Source organism: Coregonus clupeaformis, chromosome 30 (genome assembly GCF_020615455.1).
Source record: "Coregonus clupeaformis isolate EN_2021a chromosome 30, ASM2061545v1, whole genome shotgun sequence".
NCBI classification, from domain to species: Eukaryota; Metazoa; Chordata; class Actinopteri; order Salmoniformes; family Salmonidae; genus Coregonus; species Coregonus clupeaformis.
The window spans coordinates 37677436-37703167 of NC_059221.1; the positions used below are offsets into that span (position 1 = coordinate 37677436).

The window sequence follows — 25732 nt, forward strand, 5'->3', positions numbered from 1 at the left end:
CAGCGACGATCCCCATCCAACTTGACAGAGCTTGAGAGGATCTGCAGAGAAGAATGGGAGAAACTCCCCAAATACAGGTGTGCCAAGCTTGTAGCATCATACCCAAGAAGACTGGAGGCTGTAATCGCTGCCAAAGTTGCTTCAACAAAGTACTGAGTAAAGGGTCTGAATACTTATGTAAATGTAATATTTCAGTCGTTTTTTTTACATTTGCAAAAGTTTCTAGAAACCTGGTTTTGCTTTGTCATTATGGGGTATTGTTTGTAGATTTATGAGGGGGGAAAAAACAATTTAATCAATTTTAGAACAAGGCTGTAACGTAACAAAATGTGGAAGAAGTCAAGGGGTCTGAATACTTTCAGAATGTACTGTATATATACTCTTGAAAGTTGTAATAGTAGAATGCACAGGGTGCAATTTCTAAACGGGTGTGTCCCGGTGAAACCTGACACCATGATAATCTGCAGCCTCAAGTCCAGGCTTGTCCTAGTTATTATGGATTCTGATGATCCTTGACAAACCATTTGTCTGTCTCCTCTCTCCTCCTCTCTCTCTCTCTCTCTCTCTCTCAATTTCTCTCCTCTATCTCTCTCTCTCTCTCGCTCTCTCAATTTCTCTATCTCTCAATTTCTCTCCTCTAGCTCTTTCTTTCTCTCTCTCTCTCTCTCTCTCTCTCTCTCTCTCTCTCTCTCTCTCTCTCTCTCTCTCTCTCTCTCTCTCTCTCTCTCGTCTCTCTCTCTCTCTGTCTCTCTCTCTCTCTCTCTCTCTCTCTCTCAATTTCTCTCCTCTATCTCTCTCTCTCTCTCTCTCTCTCTCTCTCTCTCTCTCTCTCTCTCTCTCTCTCTCTCTCTCTCTCTCTCTCTCTCAATTTCTCTCTCTCTCAATTTCTCTCCTCTATCTCTCAATTTCTCTATCTCTCAATTTCTCTCTATCTCTCTCTCTCTATATATATATATATATATATATCCCTCTCTCTTCCTCCTTCCCCCCTCCTTTATGTTCTCTCTATTCAATTTCCGTTTGATGAAAAGGCCAGTAGAGATGACATTGAACAAAGGCTACAGTGTTACAGTACTCTAGTATAGCAGGAAAGACCAACGCCATATTATAATCCCTCCATCAAAATAATTGTGTTCCAAAGAGCAAAGAGCAGTATAAACCTGAATGGCTTTCTCTGTGTTGTGTTTGGATGCGCACAACCAGTCCAGGCCTCCTAGTCCCAGGTGTGTTGTTACTGGGATTTGCTATCTGGACTCTTGGAATAGCAGCAAGTGAGAGTTGGCTGGCAGCCAAGGTTGTGCTAATTACGGTGCAAATGTGTTGTTTGTGAGTGCATGATGAGTGCTCTGTGTGCTCAGTGGAGCTAAAAGAGGGAGAGTAGAGAGGTACAGAGAGAGACAGGAGGGGGTGAAGATAATACTAGATAATAGAGGACATGACCATCCACAAAGTAGTCTGTCTTTCTTTGGTTGGCTTGAGCTATTTGTGTCAATATGAAATATACTGGCCTTTTCCTTCCATCCAGAAGGCTGTTTCAATTGGACCTTTCCTGACTTGTAACCTTTAACCTTCTCCCTCTTCATTCTCCCTTTCCTCCCTCTTTCTTCTCCTCCCCCATCCCCTCTCTCCTCCCCCCTCCTCTCTCAGGTGCATACCTGGTCCCGTACTTCATCCTCCTCATCCTCATCGGGATCCCTCTGTTCTTCCTGGAACTGGCGGTGGGACAGAGGATTAGGAGAGGCAGCATCGGGGTGTGGAACTATGTTTACCCTCAGCTAGGAGGCATCGGGGTTTCCAGTCTAATGGTGAGACGCTTGCACACACACTACAGGACTGTGGCGGCCATTTTGTCAGCCTTGTGATTTGTCAAGCAAATAACCGCTGGTCTCACAGTAATTTACCGTTAATTAACAGAAACACATTAAACATCTCCAGGCTTTGAGCCACTGATGCGGACCTTTTGGAACATCTACATTTTAAAGTATAATAAATCCATTGAATATAGCCTACACCATCACAATAAATCCATTATTTATTTTAGGCAGGTCTAAAGAAACATGATATGAAGAAAATTTTAACTATTTCAGAAGAGCAGAGTAGCGTACTCTGAGACATCCTTCTGTTGGGCCCAGATCTGGCTATGCCATATGGCTGTGGGCTAATTTAGTTCATTTAGCAGACAAGATTTGCTTATTATTCCTGTGGCATTATTTTATATTATTTTATGGTAAGAAGAATACAATTGAACATAGCTGAATAAAATTCGAAATGATATTTTCTCCAAACGATTTGAGGGAGTGCATACATGCGGCTATTCTGTGTTGAACGGTTAACAAAGAAACAGGTCATCCTATATGCTTAATTTAGAGTTATTTATGCAATATGTTTTGATTTCTAATACATTCTAAGGCTGCATGCGACTCTAATGATGATTTGAATAAAGTCTCATGAAAGGCATGAGCTCTGAGGAGTTTCTTGCGCAGGCTTCACACACTTCATCAGTCTCTCATGGGGGGGGGGGGGTAAACAAAACATAAAGTTACATATGGGGTAAACAAAACATAAAGTCAAAAATACAACAGAAAATATATATACAGTGTGTGCGAATGTAGTAAGTTATGGTGGTAAGGCAATAAATAGGCCATAGTGCAAAATAGTTACAATTTCGTATAATACTGGAATAATAGATGTGCAAAAGATGATGTGCAAATAGAGATACTGGGGTGCAAATTAGCAAAATGAATAACAATATGGGGATGAGGTAGTTGGGTGGGATAATTTCAGAAAGGCTGTGTACAGGTGCAGTGATCGGTAAGCTGCTCTGACAACTGACGTTTTAAGTTAGTGATGGAGATATGAGTCTCCATCAATACGGTCATTGTAACAGCCCTACACAAACACACACACACACACAAATGCACGCACACAGCTAGGAGGTGTCGGGTTGACAAGTCGTATGGTCAGCTAGGAGGTATTTGGGGTGACCAGTCGTATGGTCAGCCAGGAGGTATTTGGGGTGACCAGTCGTATGGTCAGCTAGGAGGTATTTGGGGTGACCAGTCGTATGGTCAGCTAGGAGGTATTTGGGGTGACCAGTCGTATGGTCAGCTAGGAGGTATTTGGGGTGACCAGTCGTATGGTCAGCTAGGGAGGTATTTGGGGTGACCAGTCGTATGGTCAGCTAGGAGGTATTTGGGGTGACCAGTCGTATGGTCAGCTAGGAGGTATTTGGGGTGACCAGTCGTATGGTCAGCTAGGAGGTATTTGGGGTGACCAGTCGTATGGTGAGACCTACTGCAGCTAGCCTTGCTCACAGGGTTCTAGGTTCCTGTCAGGCTGAGAGAGGATCTCATGGATCTACAGGTTCATCTGCCTCACCTAAAGCATATTACTGTAGGAAGTTGCTATGGACCACCAAGTGACAAAAGTCAGTATTTGGACTATATGTGTGAAATGTTGGATAATGTGTGTGATATCGACAGAGAGGTATATTTTCTGGGTGACCTAAATATTGTACTGGTTGTCATCAAGCTGTCCACTCAAAAATAAGCTCCAAGCTGTAACCAGTGCCTGCAATCTGGTTCAAGTTATCAGTCAACCTACCAGGGTATTTATAAACAGAACAGGAACTAAATCATCCACGTGTATTGATCACATCTTTACTAATGTTTCAGAAATCTGCTCTAAAGTAGTATCCACATCCATCGGTTGTAGTGACCATAATATAGTAGCCATCTCTACAAAAAACCAAAGTTCCAAAGACTGGACCTAAAATTGTGTTTATACAAGAGGTTTTGCAATGATTCCTATGTCGAAGATGTCCCTCCTCCATCCTCGGTCCTCTCAGGCAGAGGCTTCTGTCCAGGAGAAGAAGTGTGCTGTGGATGTCTATGTTGCTATGTTGCTTACTGAAGTACCAAGAGGCTAGCCAGTCTGTCGAATACAGGGCACTCACCACGATCACATCTGCCACATTACAGTCAGCCAGCTCAATCAGTCAGCGAGTCTGTCAATCAGTCAGTCAGCCAATCAGTCAGTCAGTCAGTCAGTCAGTCAGTGAGTCGGCCAGTCAGCCAGTGAGTCAGCCAGTCAGTCAGTGAGTCAGTCAGTCAGTCTATAGTTAGCCAGCCAGTCAGTCAGTGAGTCAGCCAATCAGTCAGTGAGTCAGCCAGTGAGTCAGTCAGTGAGTCAGTCAGTCAGTGAGTCAGTCAGTCAGCCAGTGAGTCAGTCAGTGAGTCAGTCAGTGAGTCAGTCAGCCAGTGAGTCAGTCAGTGAGTCAGTCAGTGAGTCAGTCAGTCAGCCAGTGAGTCAGTGAGTCAGTCAGTGAGTCAGTCAGTGAGTCAGTCAGCCAGTGAGTCAGTCAGTGAGCCAGTAAGTCAGTCAGTCAGTGAGTCAGTCAGTCAGTGAGTCAGTCAGCCAGTGAGTCAGTCAGTGAGTCAGTCAGCCAGTGAGTCAGCCAGTGAGTCAGTAAGTCAGTCAGTCAGCCAGTCAGTCAGCCAGTGAGTCAGTCAGTGAGTCAGTCAGTGAGTCAGTCAGCCAGTGAGTCAGTCAGTGAGCCAGTGAGTCAGTCAGTCAGTGAGTCAGTCAGTCAGTGAGTCAGTCAGCCAGTGAGTCAGCCAGTGAGTTAGTCAGTCAGTCAGCCAGTGAGTCAGTCAGTGAGTCAGTCAGCCAGTGAGTCAGTCAGTGAGTCAGTCAGCCAGTGAGTCAGTCAGTGAGTCAGTGAGTCCATCAGTCAGTCAGTCTGTCTGTAGTCAGTCAGTCAGTCAGTGAGTACATCAGTCAGTCAGTCTGTAGTCAGCCAGGCCCATGCAGCCCTGATGCAGTGAGGTATGAGGCTGGCTGTGAAGTAGTAGACTAGTATGCTAGTATGGATAATGTAATAGGCCTACAGTTAGTCATTCAGTCAGTTAGTCATTCAGTCAGTGAGTCATTCAGTCAGTGAGTCAGTCCGCCAATCAGTCAGTGAGTCTGTAGTCAGCCAGCCAGTCAGTGAGTCAGTTATTCAGACAGCCAGTCTGTCAGTTAGTCAGTCTGTAGTCAGCCAGCCCCATGCAGCCCTGGGGCAGGGATGTGTGAGGCAGGCTGGATGGCTCTGTATCAATAGCTACATTACAGTAGCTACTAGCTAGCATACCAATAAAGCATTGTATTGGGCATACATCTTAAAATTAAGCATTGTATTGGGCATTCATCTTAGAATGAAGCATTGTATTGGGCATACATCTTAAAATGAAGCATTGTATTGGGCGTACATCTTAAAATGAAGCATTGTATTGGGCGTACATCTTAAAATGAAGCATTGTATTGGGCATACATCTTAGAATGAAGCATTGTATTGGGCATACATCTTAGAATGATGCATTGTATTGGGCATACATCTTAGAATTAAGCATTGTATTGGGCATACATCTTTGAATTAAGCATTGTATTGGGCGTACATCTTAAAATGAAGCATTGTATTGGGCATACATCTTAGAATGAAGCATTGTATTGGGCATACATCTTAAAATGAAGCATTGTATTGGGCGTACATCTTAGAATGAAGCATTGTATTGGGCATAGATCTTAGAATGAAGCATTGTTTTGGGCATACATCTTAAAATGAAGCATTGTATTGGACGTACATCTTAAAATGAAGCATTGTATTGGGCATACATCTTAGAATGAAGCATTGTATTGGGCATAGATCTTAGAATGAAGCATTGTATTGGGCATACATCTTAAAATGAAGCATTGTATTGGGCATACATCTTAGAATGAAGCATTGTATTGGGCATAGATCTTAGAATGAAGCATTGTATTGGACGTACATCTTAAAATGAAGCATTGTATTGGGCATACATCTTAGAATGAAGCATTGTATTGGGCATAGATCTTAGAATGAAGCATTGTTTTGGGCATACATCTTAAAATGAAGCATTGTATTGGACGTACATCTTAAAATGAAGCATTGTATTGGGCATACATCTTAGAATGAAGCATTGTATTGGGCATAGATCTTAGAATGAAGCATTGTATTGGGCATACATCTTAAAATGAAGCATTGTATTGGGCATACATCTTAGAATGAAGCATTGTATTGGGCATAGATCTTAGAATGAAGCATTGTATTGGACGTACATCTTAAAATGAAGCATTGTTTTGGGCATACATCTTAGAATGAAGCATTGTTTTGGCCATACATTCTAAGTAGTATGCTACTATAGCTATTGGATATTGCAGTCAGTGCAGTACACTATACAGTGCTGAGGCAGTGAGGGTTGAGGCAGTGAGGGTTGAGGCGTGAGGGTTGAGGCAGTGATGGTTGAGGCGTGAGGGTTGAGGCGTGAGGGTTGAGGCAGTGAGGTGTGAGGCATAAGGGTTGAGGCGTGGGGGTTGAGGCAGTGAGGTGTGAGGCATAAGGGTTGAGGCGTGGGGGTTGAGGCAGTGATGGTTGAGGCAGTGATGGTTGAGGGTTGAGGTGTGAGGGTTGAGGCAGTGAGGGTTGAGGCGTGAGGGTTGAGGCGTGGGGGTTGAGGCGTGGGGGTTGAGGCGTGGGGGTTGAGGCAGTGAGGTGTGAGGCGTGAGGGTTGAGGCGTGGGGGGTTGGCGTGGGGGTTGAGGCAGTGAGGTGTGAGGCATAAGGGTTGAGGCGTGGGGGTTGAGGCAGTGAGGTGTGAGGCATAAGGGTTGAGGCGTGGGGGGTTGAGGCGTGAGGGTTGAGGCAGTGAGGTGTGAGGCGTGAGGGTTGAGGCGTGGGGGTTGAGGCGTGGGGGTTGAGGCAGTGAGGTGTGAGGCGTGAGGGTTGAGGGTTGAGGCAGTGAGGTGTGAGGCGTGAGGGTTGAGGCGTGGGGGGTTGAGGCAGTGAGGTGTGAGGCGTGAGGGTTGAGGCGTGGGGGTTGAGGCGTGGGGGTTGAGGCGTGGGGGTTGAGGCAGTGAGGTGTGAGGCGTGAGGGTTGAGGCGTGGGGGTTGAGGCGTGGGGGTTGAGGCAGTGAGGTGTGAGGCATAAGGGTTGAGGCGTGGGGGTTGAGGCAGTGAGGTGTGAGGCATAAGGGTTGAGGCGTGGGGGTTGAGGCAGTGATGGTTGAGGCAGTGATGGTTGAGGCGTGAGGTTTGAGGTGTGAGGCGTGAGGGTTGAGGTGTGAGGGTTTCAGGCATGAGGATGTAACCTGGTGCAGTGAGGGTTGAGGCAGGCTGGATGTAACCTGGTGCAGTGAGGGTTGAGGCAGGCTGGATGTAACCTGGTGCAGTGAGGGTTGAGGCAGGCTGGATGTGGCCTGGGGCAGTGAGGGTTGAGGCAGGCTGGATGTGGCCTGGGGCAGTGAGGGTTGAGGCAGGCTGGATGTGGCACCAGGAGCTCCGCTCTGCTCTGGAGCTATAAATACATAGAGGCCTAGAACACACAGAGGACTTCAATTATTCAGAGAAACTTCAGCTGTGGGCTGCATGAGTGTCTGAGAGTGAAACACAGAGAAAAGCCCATTCATATGATAGTATTGCCTGTGTAGCTTTCTGATGGTCCTTGAGTGTTGGCCAGGAAAGCCATATGTATGTGTAACCAGCTGCACTACACCACCTTGTGGTTGATGGAAGCTCTGAAATGCGATGGGTTTCCCAGAACACAGGCCATCACGTAGAAATACACCACAATACAGCAATGGCTTTTTGTAGGTTGAGCAATGACATACATTTCTTGGAAGAACTAAGGATTGTTTTACCTTTCTCTCTCTCTCTGTCTGTCTCTCTAGGTGTGTGGCTTCGTGGGCCTTTAGTACAAGCCAGTGACAGCTCTACCCCTCTCTGTCTCCTCTCTGTCTCTCTAGGTGTGTGGCTTCGTGGGCCTGTACTACAACGTGATCATCGGCTGGAGTATCTTCTACTTCTTCCAGTCATTCCAGTACCCACTGCCCTGGGCAGAGTGCCCCATCAGGGTGGTCAACGGGAGCCAAGCCAGTGAGTTCACACACACAGCACAGTTTAGAACAGTACAGCGAAGGAGAACACAGCAAGACACTGCACAGCATCCTGTAGTACATCACAGTACAACATCCTGTAGTACATCACAGTACAGCATCCTGTAGTACATCACAGTACAGCATCCTGTAGTACATCACAGCACAGCATCCTGTAGAACATCACAGTACAACACATCATATAACATCACAGTATAGCATCCTGTAGTACATCACAGTATAGCATCATGTAGTACATCACAGTACAGCACATCATATAACATCACAGCACAGCATCCTGTAGTACATCACAGCTCAACACATCATATAACATCACAGTACAACACATCATATAACATCACAGCACAGCATTCTGTAGTACATCACAGCACAGCATCCTGTAGTACATCACAGCACAGCACATCATATAACATCACAGTACAACACATCATATAACATCACAGTACAGCATCCTGTAGTACATCACAGTACAACACATCATATAACATCACAGCACAGCATCCTGTAGTACATCACAGCACAGCACATCATATAACATCACAGTACAACACATCATATAACATCACAGTACAACACATCATATAACATCACAGCACAGCATCCTGTAGTACATCACAGTACAACACATCATATAACATCACAGCACAGCATCCTGTAGTACATCACAGTACAGCATCCTGTAGTACATCACAGTACAGCATCCTGTAGTACATCACAGTACAACACATCATATAACATCACAGTACAGCATCCTGTAGTACATCACAACACAGCACATCATATAACATCACAGTACAGCATCCTGTAGTACATCACAGTACAACACATCATATAACATCACTGTACTGCATCCTGTAGTACATCACAGTACTGCATCCTGTAGTACATCACAGCACAGCATCCTGTAGTACATCACAGTACTGCATCCTGTAGTACATCACAGCACAGCATCCTGTAGTACATCACAGTACTGCATCCTGTAGTACATCACATCACAGTACAGCATCCTGTAGTACATCACAGTACAACACATCATATAACATCACAGTGCTGCATCCTGTAGTACATCACAGTACAGCATCCTGTAGTACATCACAGTACAACACATCATATAACATCACAGCACAAAAAAGTCAAACACTGTGCAGTACAGCATGGTTGAGATCGTGGGTACAGCTGAATAAAGCACACTACATTACATTTGGCTACATTGGCCTACTGTAGTTTTCCACTCCATGTGAAAGAGAGCCTGCCTCACTGCGCCTGCTCAGTACTGTATAGTCAACAATACAGTACATCAAATAATAAGATGTTTTATTGTCACGTGTAGTGAACAGCTGGTAATCTGCCGGTTGAGCAGAGAGAGGATGAGGTGGGATGCAGTCAGAGCAGAGTGTGATGCTGTGATGCTGTGATGCTGTCAGAAGGTATAGCCCAGTCTCTGAGTAACCAGCATGCCCTGCGGTGACGGCAGGCAGCACATAGCTCCTCCACTCACCTTATGTTAGCATTACGTTAGAATGCCAGTCTTAGCTCCCACACTGACCTCTATGCAGATATTAACCGTTGGCCACTATATATACTTCACAGCTGTATATTTCTTACATTCTCCCCCCTCTCCCCCTCTCCCCCCTTCTCCCGCTCTCCCCTCTACCCCCTCTCCCCCTCTCCCCCTCTCTCCCCCTCTCTCTCCCCTCTCTCCCTCTCTCCCCTCTCTCTCCCCCTCTCTCCCCCTCTCTCCCCTCTCTCCCCTCTCTCCCTCTCTCTCCCTCTCTCCCCTCTCTCCCCCTCTCTCCCTCTCATCTTCCCCCGTCTCCCTTCTCACCTCCCTCCTTCCCTCCCTCTAGTCATCGAGCCGGAGTGTGAAAAGTCTTCTGCCACCACCTACTTCTGGTACCGGCAGACCTTGAACATCACCAGCACCATCGAGGACAGCGGAGGCCTGAACTGGAGGATGACCCTGTCCCTGTTCGCCGCCTGGCTCATCGTCTGTCTGGCAGTGATCAAGGGCATCCAGTCATCCGGGAAGGTAACAGGCAGAGATCTATTATATACGTGTATACATGTACTGTATATATACTATCTGAAGGTACTGTGTACAGTACTACAGTCGTGGACACAAGTATTGGTCTTCACAAAGTTCGCTGCTTCGGTGTTATGAGATATTTTTGTCAGATGTTACTATGGTATACTGAAGTATAATTACAAGCATTCCATAAGTGTCAAAGGCTTTTATTGACAATTACATTAAGTTTATGCAAAGAGTCAATATTTGCGGTGTTGACCCTTCTTTTTCAAGACCTCTGCAATCCGCCCTGGCATGCTGTCAATTAACTTCTGGGCCACATCCTGACTGATGGCAGCCCATTCTTGCATAATCAATGCTTGGAGTTTGTCAGAATTTGTGGGGTTTTGTTTGGCCACCCACCTCTTGAGGATCGACCACAAGTTCTCAATGGGATTAAGTTCTGGGGAGTTTCCTGGCCATGGACCCAAAATGTCGATGTTTTGTTCCCCGAGCCACTTAGTTATCACTTTTGCCTTATGGCAAGGTGCTCCATCATGCTGGAAAAGGCATTGGTCGTCACCAAACTGTTCTTGGATGGTTGGGAGAAGTTGCTCTCGAAGGATGTGTTGGTACCATTCTTTATTCATGGCTGTTCTTAGGCTTTAGGAGACGGTCCTGGCGCTTGCTGGACTGTCTTGGGCGCCCTGACGCCTTCTTCACAACAATTGAACCTCTCTCCTTGAAGTTCTTGATGATCCAATAAATGGTTGATTTAGGTGCAATCTTACTAGCAGCAATATCCTTGCCTGTGAAGCCCTTTTTGTGCAAAGCAATGATGACGGCACGTGTTTCCTTGCAGGTAACCATGGTTAACAGAGGAAGAACAATGATTTCAAGCACCACCCTCCTTTTAAAGCTTCGAGTCTGTTATGCTAACTCAATCAGCATGACAGAGTGATCTCCAGCCTTGTCCTCGTCAACACTCTCACCTGTGTTAACGAGAGATTCACTGACATGATGGCAGCTGGTCCTTTTGTGGCAGGGCTGAAATGCAGTGGAAATGTTTTTTGGGGATTAATTTCATTTTCATGGCAAAGAGGGACATTGCAATTAATTGCAATTAATCTGATCACTCTTCATAACATACTAACTGTAGGTCGCTCTGGATAAGAGCGTCTGCTAAATGACTAAAATGTAATTCTGGAGTATATGCAAATTGCCATCATCAAAACTCAGGCAGCAGACTTTGTGAAAATTAGTATTTGTGTCATTCTCAAAACTTTTGACCACAACTGTATACATGTACTGTATATACACTATCTGAAGGCACTGTATACAGTGCATTTGGAAGATATTCAGACCCCTTGATTTTTTCCACATTTTGTTACATTACAGCCTTATTTCTAAAATTGATTAAATCATTTTTCCCTCATCAATCTACATACAATACCCCATAACGACAAAGCAAAAACAGGTTTTAAAAAATGTTTGCAAATGTATTAAAAATAAAAAACTGAAATATTACATTTACATAAGTATTCAGACCCTTTACTCGGTACATTTTTGAAGCACCTTCGGCAACGATTACAGCCTCGAGTCTTCTTGGGTATGACGCTACAAGTTTGGCACACCTGTATTTGGGGAGTTTCTCCCATTCTTCTCTGCAAATCCTCTCAAGCTCTGTCAGGTTGGCTGGGGAGAGTCGCTGCACAGATTTTTTCAGGTCTCTCCAGAGATGTTCGATTGGGTTCAAGTCCGGACTCTGGCTGGGCCACTCAAGGACATTCAGATACTTGTCCCGAAGCCACTCCTGCATTGTTTTGGCTGTGTGCTTAGGGTCCTTTGCCCCAGTTTGAGGTCGTGAGTGCTCTGGAGCAGGTTTTCATCAAGGATCTCTCTGTACTTTGCTCCGTTCATCTTTCCCTTGATCCTGACTAGTCTCCCAGTCCCTGCCGCTGAAAAACATCCCCAAAGCATGATGCTGCCACCACCATGCTTCACTGTACGGATGGTCCCAGGTTTCCTAGAGACTTGAGGCTTGGCATTCAGCCCATGGAGTTCAATCTTGGTTTCATCAGATCAGAGAATCTTGTATCTCATGGTCTGAGAGTCTTTTGGCAAGTACCTTTTGGCAAACTCCAAGTGGGCTGTCATGTGCCTTTTACTGAGGAGTGGCTTCCGTCTGGCCACTCTACCATAAAGGCCTGATTGGCGGAGTGCTGCAGAGATGGTTGTCCTTCTGGAAGGTTCTCCCATCTCCACAGAGGAACTCTGGTGCTCTCAGAGTGACCATCAGGTTCTTGGTCACCTCCCTTAACAAGGGCCTTTTCCACTGATTGCTCAGTTTGGCCGGGCGGCCAGCTCTAGGAAGAGTCTTGGTGGTTCCAAACTTCTTCCATTTAAGAATGATGGAGGCCACTGTGTTCTTGCGGACATTCAATGCTGCAGAATTTTTTTGGTACAATTCCCTAGATCTGTGCCTCGACACAATCCTGTCTCGGGGCTCTACGGCAATTCCTTCAACCTCATGTCTTGGTTTTTGCTCTGACATGCACTGTCAACTGTGGGACCTTATATAGACAGGTGTGTGCCTTAACAAATCATGTCCAATCAGTTTAATTTACCACAGGTGGACTCCAATCAAGTTGTAGAAACATCTAAAGGATGATCAATGGAAACAGGATGTACCTGAGCTCAATTTCGAGTCTCATAGCAAAGCGTCTGAATACTTATGTAAATAAGGTATTTCTGTTTTTTATTTTTTATAAATTAGCAAACATTTCAAAAAAACTGTTTTCACTTTGTCATTATGGGGTATTGTTTGTAGATTGATTTTTATTTAATAAAATTTTAGAATAAAGCTGGAACGTAATAAAATGTTGAAAAAGTCAAGGGGTCTGAATACTTTCCCAATGCATTGTATATGACTCTGGAAATGTATGGTCGGGAGCATTGTCTTCCGACAGCTACTGTATGTTGTTGTAGCATGACTCTATCTGTGCTAAGACAGTGGGGGAGGGGTTACATTAAAAATAAACACTGGTATTGTTGAAATTGTTCTCGAAAGCTCAAGAGATCCAATCAGTTTCACTTTTTCAAATACAGATATTTTCCTATGGACTTTCTATGAGTACTGTACTGTAGGAAGACATTCACATCCTCTCTCATGTATAAGTATATACATTCTCATGAGTATTTTTATACTGGCTGAACTGTGACATAGCCTATGGTGAGAAAGGCTAAAATGCTAAAGCCCGAAACAATACTATTTTTGTATTTTTGTATTTGATTTTGATTTTTATGGGGGTAGATCAGCTTAATATTGCAGATAGATTGTAACTTCTATCAATGTAATTGTCTGCATCACTTCCAATCCCCCATGTTTTTTATATATATACTCCCCTTTATTACTTTTCAACCCCGCCATCCTTTCCCTACTTGGAGTAAATTAGTGAACAACAATGCCCAGGCCTCTACTTCGATCTATACTTACTATCTACACCTTATGGACACAGTCAATTTTACAATCATTCTATTTTTATTTTTATTTTTTATTTTTGCTCCTGAACTTCTTCTACTCTCAACCTCTCCGATCATTTTCATGATGTCCGTCCGGTTTGCTTCTATATGCCATATCTTTCTAACTGTGCTCTTTCCCAAAAGCTCCCAACATACAACCTATATACTTATTATGGACACAGTATGCTTACATTATTAGTTATCTTGTTATTATTTGTTGTTATTTGTTATTAGTCCCATCCTTCAACTCCATTCAATACCTCCCATCTATCTCTTAACACCATCCATATAGGATTTCTATTTGCCATATATATTTCAACCGTACTGTGATGTTTTACAAAAGTTCTGAACCTTTCTATTCTAATTGCTTCTACAGATTGTGAATTAAAAATAAACATTTTTGCTAAAAGTATTATTATATTATTGATCGATTGACTATGACTTTTCAGATCACCCAGTAATGCTATCTGCAAGGTTAGCTCCAGGTAAATATTGCAATCCTTTAGCCATTCCTGGACCTGTGTCCAAAAACAAGCTACAAATGGACAGAACCAAAACAAATGATCTATTGATTCTGTCTCTTCGCAGCAAAATCTGCAGAGCTGGGAAGATTGTATCCCCCATATAAATAACATTCTATTGGTAGCAAGAATTTTATATAATAATTAAAATTGAAAGATTCAAATTTTTGAATCCGGTGTCGTTTTGCGTGTCAGTTCATAAACACTATGCCATGGGATCGGTACGTCAAAAATCTCTTCCCAACTATTTTGCAATCTATATGGGACGGCTGTCTATCCTTTGGTCCTTAAGTGAAACGTTTTATTTATCACAGTTTTCCTTAACCAATTATGTTATTTAATGCAAGGCCGACAGACAAGTTCCTTACTTTCTCCCCCTTCCACTTTCCTCTTCCACTTTTGCGGTAAGGCTGCAATTATTTGGTTGTAATTTTGGGTAGAGCAGACATTTCCATATGTTTTTGTTAGCTGCATGTGCGACATAACTCCACCAGTCCTACCGATGATCTCATTTACGAAGATTATACCTTTTAAAACATTCTGTCAAAAAATAAAGGTTTTTGTCAATTAGTATATTTGAATTTAACCACAATATTTGTTGCATTATTTGTTCTGTCGTTTCTGGAGGATTAAATTGAAATTGCAACCAACTTTCTATGGCTTGTTTTAGAAATAGTGATATTTGGGAGATGATTTCCTTTTCAAATAACTGAAAATGAGTTGTTGTAATCTGAATAAAGGGAAAAAGGCCTTTCTTGAACATTGGGTGAGACAATCTTACTAATTTGCTTGAGAACCAGTTCGGATTTAAGTATAACTTTTGTATGACTGAAGCTTTTAGTGATAGGTCTAATGCTTTAATATTTAATAATTTCTGTCCTCCGAATTCATATTCATTATATAAATAGGCCCTTTTAATTTTGTCTGGCTTGCCGTTCCAAATAAAATAGAATATTTTTTTCTCATATAATTTAAAAAAACTGTTCGCTAGGCGTAGGCAAGACCATAAGCAAATAGGTAAACTGGGATAATACTAAAGACTTAATCAGGGTGATTTTTCCACAAATTGACAGGTATTTTCCTTTCCATGGTAGTAAGATCTTATCTATTTTTGCTAACTTTATATTAAAATTTATTGAAGTGAGATCATTTATTTCCTTTGGGATATGTATTCCGAGTATATCCACATCACCATCAGACCATTTTATTGGTAAACTACATGGTAATGTAAAAATTTTATTTTTGTGATCCAATACGTAATATAGTAACATTTGTCATAATTTGGTTGTAATCCAGAGAGGTTAGAAAATGTATCTAGATCCTCTATGAGGCTGTGGAGGGATTAAAGTTGTGGATTTAAAAGAAAACATGAATCATCAGCGTACAATGACACCTTTGTTTTTAAGCCCTGGATTTCTAATCCTCTGATATTATTATTGGATCTGATTTTAATAGCTAACATCTCAATGGCCACAATAAATAGATATGCCGATAGTGGACAACCTTGTTTCACTCCTCTTGACAGTTTAAAACATTTCTGAGAAATAGCCATTATTTACTATTTTACACCTAGGGTTACTATACATGATTTTGACCCATTTTATAAGAGATTCTCCAAAATTGAAATGCTCAATACTATTTTTAGTTTTTTTTTATGTTATGGGGAATGAAGCATCCAAAATGAATGAGCTTAGTATTAAGAGTCTAGGAGGCACAGTGTGACTCCATGACTGAATCCCAAATGTTGCCCTATTCCCTATATAGTGCACTACTTTTGACCAGAGCCTTGGTCAATGTAGTGGACTATGTAGGGTATATGATTATTATTTGGGATTCAGACTAACAATGTGCTTTCATCTCAGTCCAAACAATGAGTCGTGATCACAACACAACATCCAACCCACATTTTGAAATAGGGAAATACATAAGAGACATTGCCAAGATCTGACACCGTTTGTCTGAATTCCAAATAGCATCTTATCTCCCTGTACACTGAGCCTACAAAACATTAGGGAACACCTTCCACAGTTGTGTCAAGTTGGCTGGGTGTCCTTTGGGTGGTGGGCCATTCTTGATACACACGGGAAATTGTTGAGCGTGAAAAACCCAGCAGCGCTGCAGTTCTTGACACAAACCTGTGCGCCTGTCACCTACTACCATACCCCAGTTCAAAGGCACTTAAATATTTTGTCTTGCCCATTCACCCTCTGAATGGCACACATACACAATCCATGTCTCAAGGCTTAAAAATCATTCTTTAACCTGTCTCCTCCCCTTCATCTACACTGATTTGAAGTGGATTTAACAAGTGACATCAATAAGGGATCATAGCTTTCACCCGGATTCACCTGGTCAGTCTATGTCATGGAAACAGCAGGGGTCATGGGGTCATGGGTCAGGGGTCTCCAACCTTTTCTAGGTCATGGTCAAAAGTAGTGCACTATATAGGAACATTTAAACATGGGACTATTATTATAAATTACCAAAGTTATGATAGATTGCCATAGAGTTTCTATTCATTACCAAAAACACTGAAGATTTCCGGTAACTTTAGTAAACTACCGGTAGCTTAGCAACCATACGCGTGTGCGTGTTTGTGCGTTCATGCCTCTGTGTGCACGTGTGTATGCATGTGTCTGTGTGAGTGTCTCTGTCTGTTTGAAGCATCACAATGTGGTCCTTCTTCACTGTGAGGCCAGACTAGTTTGAGGCAGTGTGGTAGTGTCCATGGTAACAGTGTGGTGGTGTCCATGGTAACAGTGTGGTAGTGTCCATGGTAACAGTGTGGTGGTGTCCATGGTAACAGTGTGGTGGTGTCCATGGTAACAGTGTGGTGGTGTCCATGGTAACAGTGTGTACAGTCCTCTGTCTGTCGCCCCTCTCAGGTGATATACTTCATGACTGTGTGTGTGTGCGTGTTGTGTGAGTGTGTGTGTGTGTGTGTGTGTGTGTGTGTGTGTGTTGTGTGTGTGTGTGTGTGTGTGTGTGTGTGTGTGTGTGTGTGTGTATGTGTGTGTTTTCTCCTATCAGGTGATGTACTTCAGCTCTCTCTTCCCCTACGTGGTGTTGATCTGTTTCCTCGTCAGAGGCCTGATGCTCAAAGGATCTGTTGACGGCATCGCTCACATGTTCACCCCAAAGGTACACACACACACACCAAAGGTACACACACACACACACACACACACACACACCAAAGGTACACACACACACACACCATCCTTCATCTGTGGTACTGAGAATTACAGCTCCACAGATTCAGCTCACCTGCTTATCTCAGTCTGCATGTTGTGTACCTGAAGGTACAACACGGCCATCCAACATCCAACCCTATCTCCGACTCCATCTCAAACACAGGGCTGAGGCTGTCATCACACAGACTAGAGGCAGACTAGAGAGCATTGTTGCAGAGCTCACATTCTGAGAGGTTTTCTGATATGGCAGTGTCTGTTTGTCTGTCTGAACGGGATAAGAGGGAAATTTACTCGGGCGGGATTCTATGAAGGGAAACTCTAGTCCCAGGGCAGTGAAAGTTGAAGGGAAACTCTAGTCCCAGGGCAGTTTTTTTGTTCGGCCTTTTCTGAGGGGTTCTAAGGAGCAAGCTCTAGTCCGGTTTTCCTGCAGTCTTTTGTTCCTCATTCTTGCCTCACATTCTTTGCAGGGATAGGAATGTTGATCCTCACCCTTAGATAGTTAGATTAGATTAGTGTTTTAGTCAAACATTTTTCTTTGAAGGACACTCAACCATAATTCATGTATTCAATGCCTCTGTACTGGATGTCTGGATCCTTAGAGCGATGTCAGACTGAAAATGTGAAAATGTGGTTGTTGTCTCCCCCTAAAGGCTGAATTAGGTACTCACACTAGATTGTGACTTTATCCTCTTGCAAAGTGCAAAAGGGGAGGCCATGATTGTGTGGAACATTACATAGTTGCCCCTGACCTCTGACCTCTAACCCCCCAGTTGGAGAAGATGCTGGAGCCCCAGGTATGGAGGGAGGCAGCCACCCAGGTGTTCTTCGCCCTGGGGTTAGGGTTCGGAGGGGTCATAGCCTTCTCCAGCTACAACAAGCGGGACAACAACTGCCACTTTGACGCAGCGCTGGTCTCCATCATCAACTTCATCACCTCCATCCTGGTACGCTGGTGGTGTTCGCCGTGCTGGGGTTCAAGGCCAACATCATGAACGAGAAATGTGTTGTGGAGTGAGTATATCTAGCCTGGTCCCAGATCTGTTTGTGCTGTCTTCTGGAGTTAATCTGCTATATAACCAGTCCTTCCTCTTGAATCCTGACTTAATATTAGGTGTCGTCGGAGTAAATCTGCTGTCCACTCAGTAGTTCCTCTTCACGTACATTTGAATCATTATGGGACAATTTATATATGTTTTGCAGTGCATCATAATTCAAAAAAGCTTCAATCCAACGCAGGACTAACGATGGTGATCTCTGTAAACACCGCAGACGTTGGCTCAGGCAAGAAAAACACTTCAAAGTAAATGACAGTGCACGGTCGTTAATCTGTGTTTGTTTGAATTCTGATCTCACTTGTCAACAGAAAACTCAACCAAACTAATAATTTCGTCAAACTCAAATAACTTAACCAATAGCATATTGTCATTGTAAAATAGAGTCAATCTCTTTCAGCACTAACCTTACCCCCTCTGTCTTTCCTACCCGTTACTATATGAACGCAGATAGATGAGATCTCTATCTTACAACTAACACTCACCCTTTCCTCCTCTCCTCTCCCCTCCTTTCTACAGGAATGCTGAGAAGATCCTAGGTTACCTGAACACAGGTGTGTTGAGCCATGATCTGATCCCTCCCCATGTCAACTTCTCTCACCTGTCAGCTGTTGACTATCAGGAGATGTATGGAGTGATCAAGACTGTGAAGGAGGACAGCTTCGATCAGCTGGGACTGGACCCCTGTGTCCTGGAGGACGAACTCAACAAGGTATGTTGGTCTGGAGCCCTGTGTCCTGGAGGACGAACTCAACGAGGTATGTTGGTCGGGAGTCCTGTGTCCTGGAGGACGAACTCAACAAGGTATGTTGTTCTGGAGCCCTGTGTCCTGGAGGACGAACTCAACAAGGTATGTTGGTCTGGAGCCCTGTGTACTGGAGGATGAACTCAACAAGGTATGTTGGTCTGGAGCCCTGTGTCCTGGAGGACGAACTCAACGAGGTATGTTGGTCTGGAGCCCTGTGTACTGGAGGACGAACTCAACAAGGTATGTTGGTCTGGAGCCCTGTGTCCTGGAGGACGAACTCAACACGCTATGTTGGTCTGATTTGGTTTAGAGTTGGAAATACGTTTTTTGTGTGTGACATTTTCACACACACACACACAAAAAAAATATAACTTTTTGTGAACTTTCATGTAAATCCATAGAACTGAGATTAAGCCCAGTCCTGATTTTTCCAGTCCAGTTTTCGGTCTGGAAGACTAGCCCATAAAGTATAGATTTCAGACTCTGATCAACACCCCAAAGCACTTCCAACATCATCTACAACCACTTTTAGATGGAAAACAGCCGCCTCATTATGTGAAGTGAAATATAGTGAAGACACAACGATAGAACATCTCTTTCTCTTTCTCTTTCTCCAGGCAGTGCAGGGAACAGGCCTGGCCTTCATTGCCTTCACTGAGGCCATGACCCACTTCCCTGCCTCTCCGTTCTGGTCCGTCATGTTCTTCTTCATGCTGATTAACCTGGGGCTGGGGTCCATGATCGGCACCATGACAGGGATCACCACACCTGTGCTGGACGCCTTCCCCAAGATACGCAAGGAGTTCCTCTGTGGTAAGGCTTCTATTGGTTGGTTGGTTTATTCTTTATCAGTCAGAAGTCAAAGGTCTGTTGGCATCAGCCAATAGCTGTTGAAAGAGACTGTTGTATGCCTTACATTGAATTGGTAAGCATCAGAAATGTAGTCACATAATCAGCCTGACATATTTATTCTCTACATTTACATTTTAGTCATTTAGCAGACGCGCTTATCCTCTAGTCTTCCTCTCTCAGTGTGCAGTTGCATCGTAGCCTTCTTCTGTGGTCTGTATGTATGATTATTAATGTTTTCCCCTCCTCTTCCTCCTCTTCCTTCTCTTTCTCCTCTTCCTCCTCTTCCTCATCTTCCTCCTCTTCCTTCTCTTTCTCCTCTTCCCTCCTCCTTCTCTCTTCCCCCCTCATTCTCTCTTCCTCCACTTCCTCCTCCTTTTTTCTTCCTCCTCTTCCTCCTCTTCCTCCTCCTTCCCTCTTTCTCTTCCTCCTCTTCCTCCTCTTCCTCCTCCTTCTCTCATCCTCCTCTTCCTCCTCTTCCTCCTCTTCATTCTCTTCCTCCTCTTCCTCCTCATTCTCTCTTCCTCCTCCTCCTCCTCTTCCTCCTCCTCCTCCTCTTCCTCATCTTCCTTCTCTTCCTCCTCCTCCTCTTCCTCCTTCCTTCCTTCTCTTCCTCCTCCTCCTCTTCCTCCTCCTCTTCCTCCTTCCTTCTCAGTTGGTTGTTGCATTGTGGCGTTCTTCTGCGGCCTGCTGTTTGTCCAGCGCTCCGGGAACTACTTTGTAACCATGTTTGATGACTACTCCGCCGGCCTGCCGCTCACTGTGGTGGTCATACTGGAGAATATATCTGTGGCCTGGATCTATGGCACCAAGAGGTACTGGTTACATAACTCTCACTGTGGTGGTCATACTGGAGAATATATCTGTGGCCTGGATCTACGGCACCAAGAGGTACTGGTTACATAACTCTCACTGTGGTGGTCATACTGGAGAATATATCTGTGGCCTGGATCTACGGCACCAAGAGGTACTGGTTACATAACTCTCACTGTGGTGGTCATACTGGAGAATATATCTGTGGCCTGGATCTACGGCACCAAGAGGTACTGGATGCGTAACGTGACACAAGGAACTTACATATTCCTTTACAGCAGTGCCAAGGAGAAATGGCTTTGTACATTTTAGTGTGTTCAAAACTCGCTTTTGTTCATCCCCACCTTAATCTCCCTCCCTCCCTTCTTCCCACTCTGTCTCTCTCTCTCTTTCTCTCTCCTTCTCTCTCTCTCTCTCTCTCTCTTTCTCTCTCCTTCCCTCTGTCTCTCTCTCTTTCTCTCTCCTTCACTCTGTCTCTCTCTCTTTCTCTCTCCTTCACTCTGTCTCTCTCTTTCTCTCTCCTTCACTCTGTCTCTCTCTCTTTCTCTCTCCTTCACTCTGTCTCTCTCTCTCTCTCTCTCCTCCCTCCCTCTGTCTCTCTCTCTTTCTCTCTCCTTCACTCTGTCTCTCTCTTTCTCTCTCCTTCACTCTGTCTCTCCCTTTCTCTCTCCTTCACTCTCTCTCCCTCTCTTTCTCTCTCCTTCACTCTCTCTCCCTCTCTCCTTCCCTCTCTCTCTCCCTCTCTCCTTCCCTGTCTCTCCTCCCCTCTGTCTCTCTCTCTTTCTCTCTCCTTCACTCTCTCTCCCTCTCTCTCTCTCCCTCTCTCCTTCCCTCTGTCTCTCTCTCTCTATCTCTCTCCTTCCTTCCCTCTCTCTGTGTCTCTCTCTCAGGTTCATGCAGGACCTAGAGGACATGTTGGGTTTCAGACCCTACTCTTTCTATTTCTATATGTGGAAGTACGTGTCTCCTGCCTGTCTCACCGTGCTCATCGTGGCCACTGTGATAGAGATGGCCGTCAGTCCTGCTGGGTACAACGCCTGGGTGGAGGAACTGGTCAGTGAATCTTTACCTCTGTTACAACGCATTTGTACTAATCCATCCAACTCACCTAACCGGCACCTCACTCTGAGTCCACTGACTACAAAGTGGCAATCGTTTTCATGGTCCTTCGAGCCGGATGGGTTTTGAACGGCATGGTTCTCCTTGAAGCATCTTTGTATTCACACATGCATTTACCTGCCCTTTAAAATGTTTCTAAATTAATAAAAAATGAAAAGTTGGAATGTCTTCAGTCAGTAAGTATTCAACACCTTTGTTATGGCAAGCCTAAATAAGTTCAGAAGTAAAAATGTGCTTAACAAATCACATAATAAGATGCATGGACTCATTCTGTATTCAATAATAGTGGTTAACATGATTTTTTAATGACAACCTCATCTCTGTACCCAACACATACAATTATCTGTAAGGTCCCTCAATCGAGTAGTGAATTTCAAGCACAGATTCAACCACAAAGACATGGGAGGTTTTTCAATGCCTCACAAAGAAGGGCACTGATTAGTAGATGTGTAACAACAACCAAAAAGTGGACTCTGAATATCCCTTTGAGCATGGTGAAGGTATTAATTAGGCTTTTGATGGTGTATCAATACACCCAGTCACTTCCTAAATCAGTTGCCAGAGAGTAAGAATACAAATATTCCAAAACATGCATCCTGTTTGCAACAAGGCACTTAAGTAATACTTCAAAAGAATCTTGCAAAGAAAATGCATTTTTGTCATGAATACAAAATGTTACGTTTGGTCAAAATCCAACACAACACATCACTGAGTACCACTCTTCATATTTTCAAGCATGGTGGTGGCTGCATCATGTTATGGGGTATGCTTGTCATCGGCAAGGACAAGGGAGGTTTTTAGAATAAAAAGTAACATACTAAAGATAAGCAAAGTGTAATTGTTAAGGACTGGGGAGTTTTTTCAGGATAAAAGATCAACGGAATGGAGTGTAGGCAAAATCCTAGAGGAAAACCTGGTTGTCTGCTTTCCACCAGACACTGGGAGACAAATTCACCTTTCAGCAGGACAATAACCTAAAACACAAGGCCAAATCTACACTGGAGTTGCTTACCAAGATGACATTGAATGTTCCTGAAGTGGCCTAGTTACAGTTTTGAATTAAATTGGCTTGAAAATCTATGGCAAGACTTGAAAATGGCTGTAATTTTTTTAAAGAAAATTGACAAATGTTGTACAATCCAGGTGTTCAAAGCTCTTGGAGACTTACAGCTGTAATCGCTGCCAAAGGTGTTTCTAACATGTATTGTCTCAGTGGGGTGAATACTTATCAGAGTTTTCTTCCACTTTGACATTACAGAGTATTTTTGTGTAGATCGTTGACAAAAAATGTCAATTAAATCCATTTTAATCCCACTTTATATAACACAACAAAATGTGGAAAAAGTCAAGGGTTGTGAATACTGTATATTCCATCTATGTTTTTGTATTCACTGTGCAATCAGTTTATCATGTGTTTGTACCTCGTAGACACTTCTTCCTTGTGTTTTTATACAGTTGCGAATTCAACTGCCCAATATTGGGACATTAAAAGCATTTCTGGATCTGGATCTCAGTGTTTCTTCCCTCTCCCCCCCCGCTAGGCATCGGAGAAATTCCTCTCCTACCCTCCGTGGGCTCTGGGCGTGGCCTACTCCCTCATCATCGCCGCCATGCTTCCTCTCCCTGCGTCTTCATCGCCCGCCACTTCAACCTGCTCTCTGACGGCTCCAACAAGCTGTCCGTCTCCTACCGTAAAGGCATGACCAAGGACCTCTCTGGCCTAGAGGAGGAGAACGAGTCCCGCTTCATCCTCAGTAAAGGCACCCCCAGCCCCAGCCCCAACCCTTCGCCCATGCCCTCTCACCGCCCCTACCTGGGGCCCGGCGGAGCCCAGGAGATGACCAACACGGCTGGATATGGTACCGGGACACCGACCAAGACGGGTTATCAGAATATTAATTCGCCAGAGTCCGAACTATGATCGATCTGATGAATGAAGCACAAGAAACCCTATCTAATCAAACACAACACAACACAACCCCTCCAGAGAGAGAGAGAGAGAGAAAGAGCACTCTCTCTACTGTTCACCTAGATGTAAAGCACAGCCCCCCCCCTCTACTGTTCACCTAGATGTAAAGCACAACCCTCCGCACTCCCCATACCATAGAGCATCTCTGAGCCTTAACACACTTTCATTCTAATCTAAAACAACCTCCCCACATCGCCCCCTAATCCAAACAAAACCGTGGCCCTAACAAGCCCAGCAGAGCCACTACCAATGATGATGTCAGTCCTCGTCCTACATCACTCAGAGGCACAGAGGAAGAAGGAGGCCCCCATTTTAATTCAGTCTTAGAAGGCAGGCAGGGGGTGATTCATCTGAGCACAGATAAACCAAGCAGCTAGCATTTTGATCATCAGGCAGCGTGTGTGTGTATGTTTGTCGTAGTGCATACGTGAATGTGCGTGTCTCCCCAGCCAGCCCAGGTGACCCCAGTATTATAAATAGAACTGTGATACCCAGGGGGAAGCTTGTCACAGACGTTGGCAACCGCCCCGGCAACGTAGTGCCATGGTGATGAATCCTCCTGTGATGTCATGGAGGAGGGCACACACACACGAGGGCACGTTGATGCGCTTTGTCAACCAGCTGTTACCAAGCCGGGTTGTGTTCATTAGAGAGAAAACGTTTAGAAGCAGAGTGAAACCAGCTGTTATCAAGCCGGGTTGTGTTCATTAGAGAGAAAACGTTTAGAAGCAGAGTGAAACCAACTGTTATCAGGCTGGGTTGCGTTCATTCGGAAGAAAACGTTTAGAAGCAGAGTGAAACCAGCTGTTATCAAGCCGGGTTGTGCTCATTAGGGAGAAAACATTTAGAAGTAGAGTGAAACCAGCTATTATCAATCCGGGTTGTGTTCATTTAAGGAGAAAATGTTTAGAAGCAGAGTGAAACCAACTGTTAAAAAAAACAATTGAAACAGGGAGGTACAGCCTGAATGTGTACTAAGATACTACCTAAAATTTGAGCACAGATTGTAGTTTTCCGTTGCAAAATGTTTTGCTACGGTGTGACCTATTGAACACTACCCAGGTGTGCCAAGCCATTATATATATGGATTTCTGTTGACCGTTGTTCAGAAATGGATCAATGGGAAATGTAGGGTTAATTATTATTGTACATTCCTCTAATCATCTTCTTCGATAAGCACTCTGATCAATCAATGGCACTAATAATATATTTATTTATGTGAATTGTCAAGTTTGACTTTTTATTTTAATGGTTGAGATAATTGTATGACAGTTGAGTGGATTATGTAGTCTATAATACTGTAGTGTACAAAATGAAAGTTGTTTTTTTGTTGTTGCAATAGAAGACTTGAACCACAGTGTGGCACTGTTGGCCACCAGAGGAGTACCTGACGGTATCTGTGTGTCTCCTGCCCCTCCCAGAAGACAGTGAGACACACACAGAGCACACTGTGGCTCTTTCTAAAAAATCCATCCTCTCCTTCATTGCACTGATCTGAAAGAACTGATCAGGTTAAATATTTTCCAAACAGTGCAGATGAAGGGGGGAAAATGATGCGATTGAGAATGAGATACATCCGAGCTGTTGCTAGCAGCCAGACCAGAGATGGTTGGTTTATAATGTTGAAACAGGATTTGGCCAACCTATTGATGGTGTATAATGTTGATACAGGCTATGGTCAACCTGTTGATGGTTCAGAATGTTGCTACAGGCTATGGTCAACCTGTTGATGGTTCAGAATGTTGATACAGGCTATGGTCAACCTGTTGCATCACAGCCAGAGGTTGCTAGGGACTGCTTGTTGGATCACAGCCCCAGGTTGCTAGGGACTGCTTGTTGGATCACAGCCACATGTTGCTAGGGACTGCTTGTTGGATCACAGCCACAGGTTGCTAGGGACTGTTTGTGGATCACAGCCACAGGTTGCTAGGGACTGCTTGTTGGATCACAGCCACAGGTTGCTAGGTACTGCTTGTTGGATCACAGCC

At 44.1% G+C, this 25732-nt stretch overlaps 1 protein-coding gene across 1 annotated transcript in view; it reads left to right on the forward strand.

The window, feature by feature from the left end:
* LOC121546132 (sodium-dependent neutral amino acid transporter SLC6A17) overlaps positions 1–24178 on the forward strand; it is a 39476-nt gene extending 15298 nt beyond the window's left edge. Inside the window, 12 exon segments of the mRNA XM_045209330.1 lie at positions 1648–1805; positions 7803–7932; positions 9800–9981; positions 17031–17141; positions 17965–18136; positions 18139–18205; positions 18766–18958; positions 19612–19807; positions 20499–20658; positions 21547–21709; positions 23317–23398; positions 23401–24178. Coding sequence (XP_045065265.1) covers positions 1648–1805; positions 7803–7932; positions 9800–9981; positions 17031–17141; positions 17965–18136; positions 18139–18205; positions 18766–18958; positions 19612–19807; positions 20499–20658; positions 21547–21709; positions 23317–23398; positions 23401–23696 — 1910 coding nt within the window. The 3' untranslated portion in view covers positions 23697–24178.
* The last annotated feature ends 1554 nt before the right edge of the window (positions 24179–25732 follow it).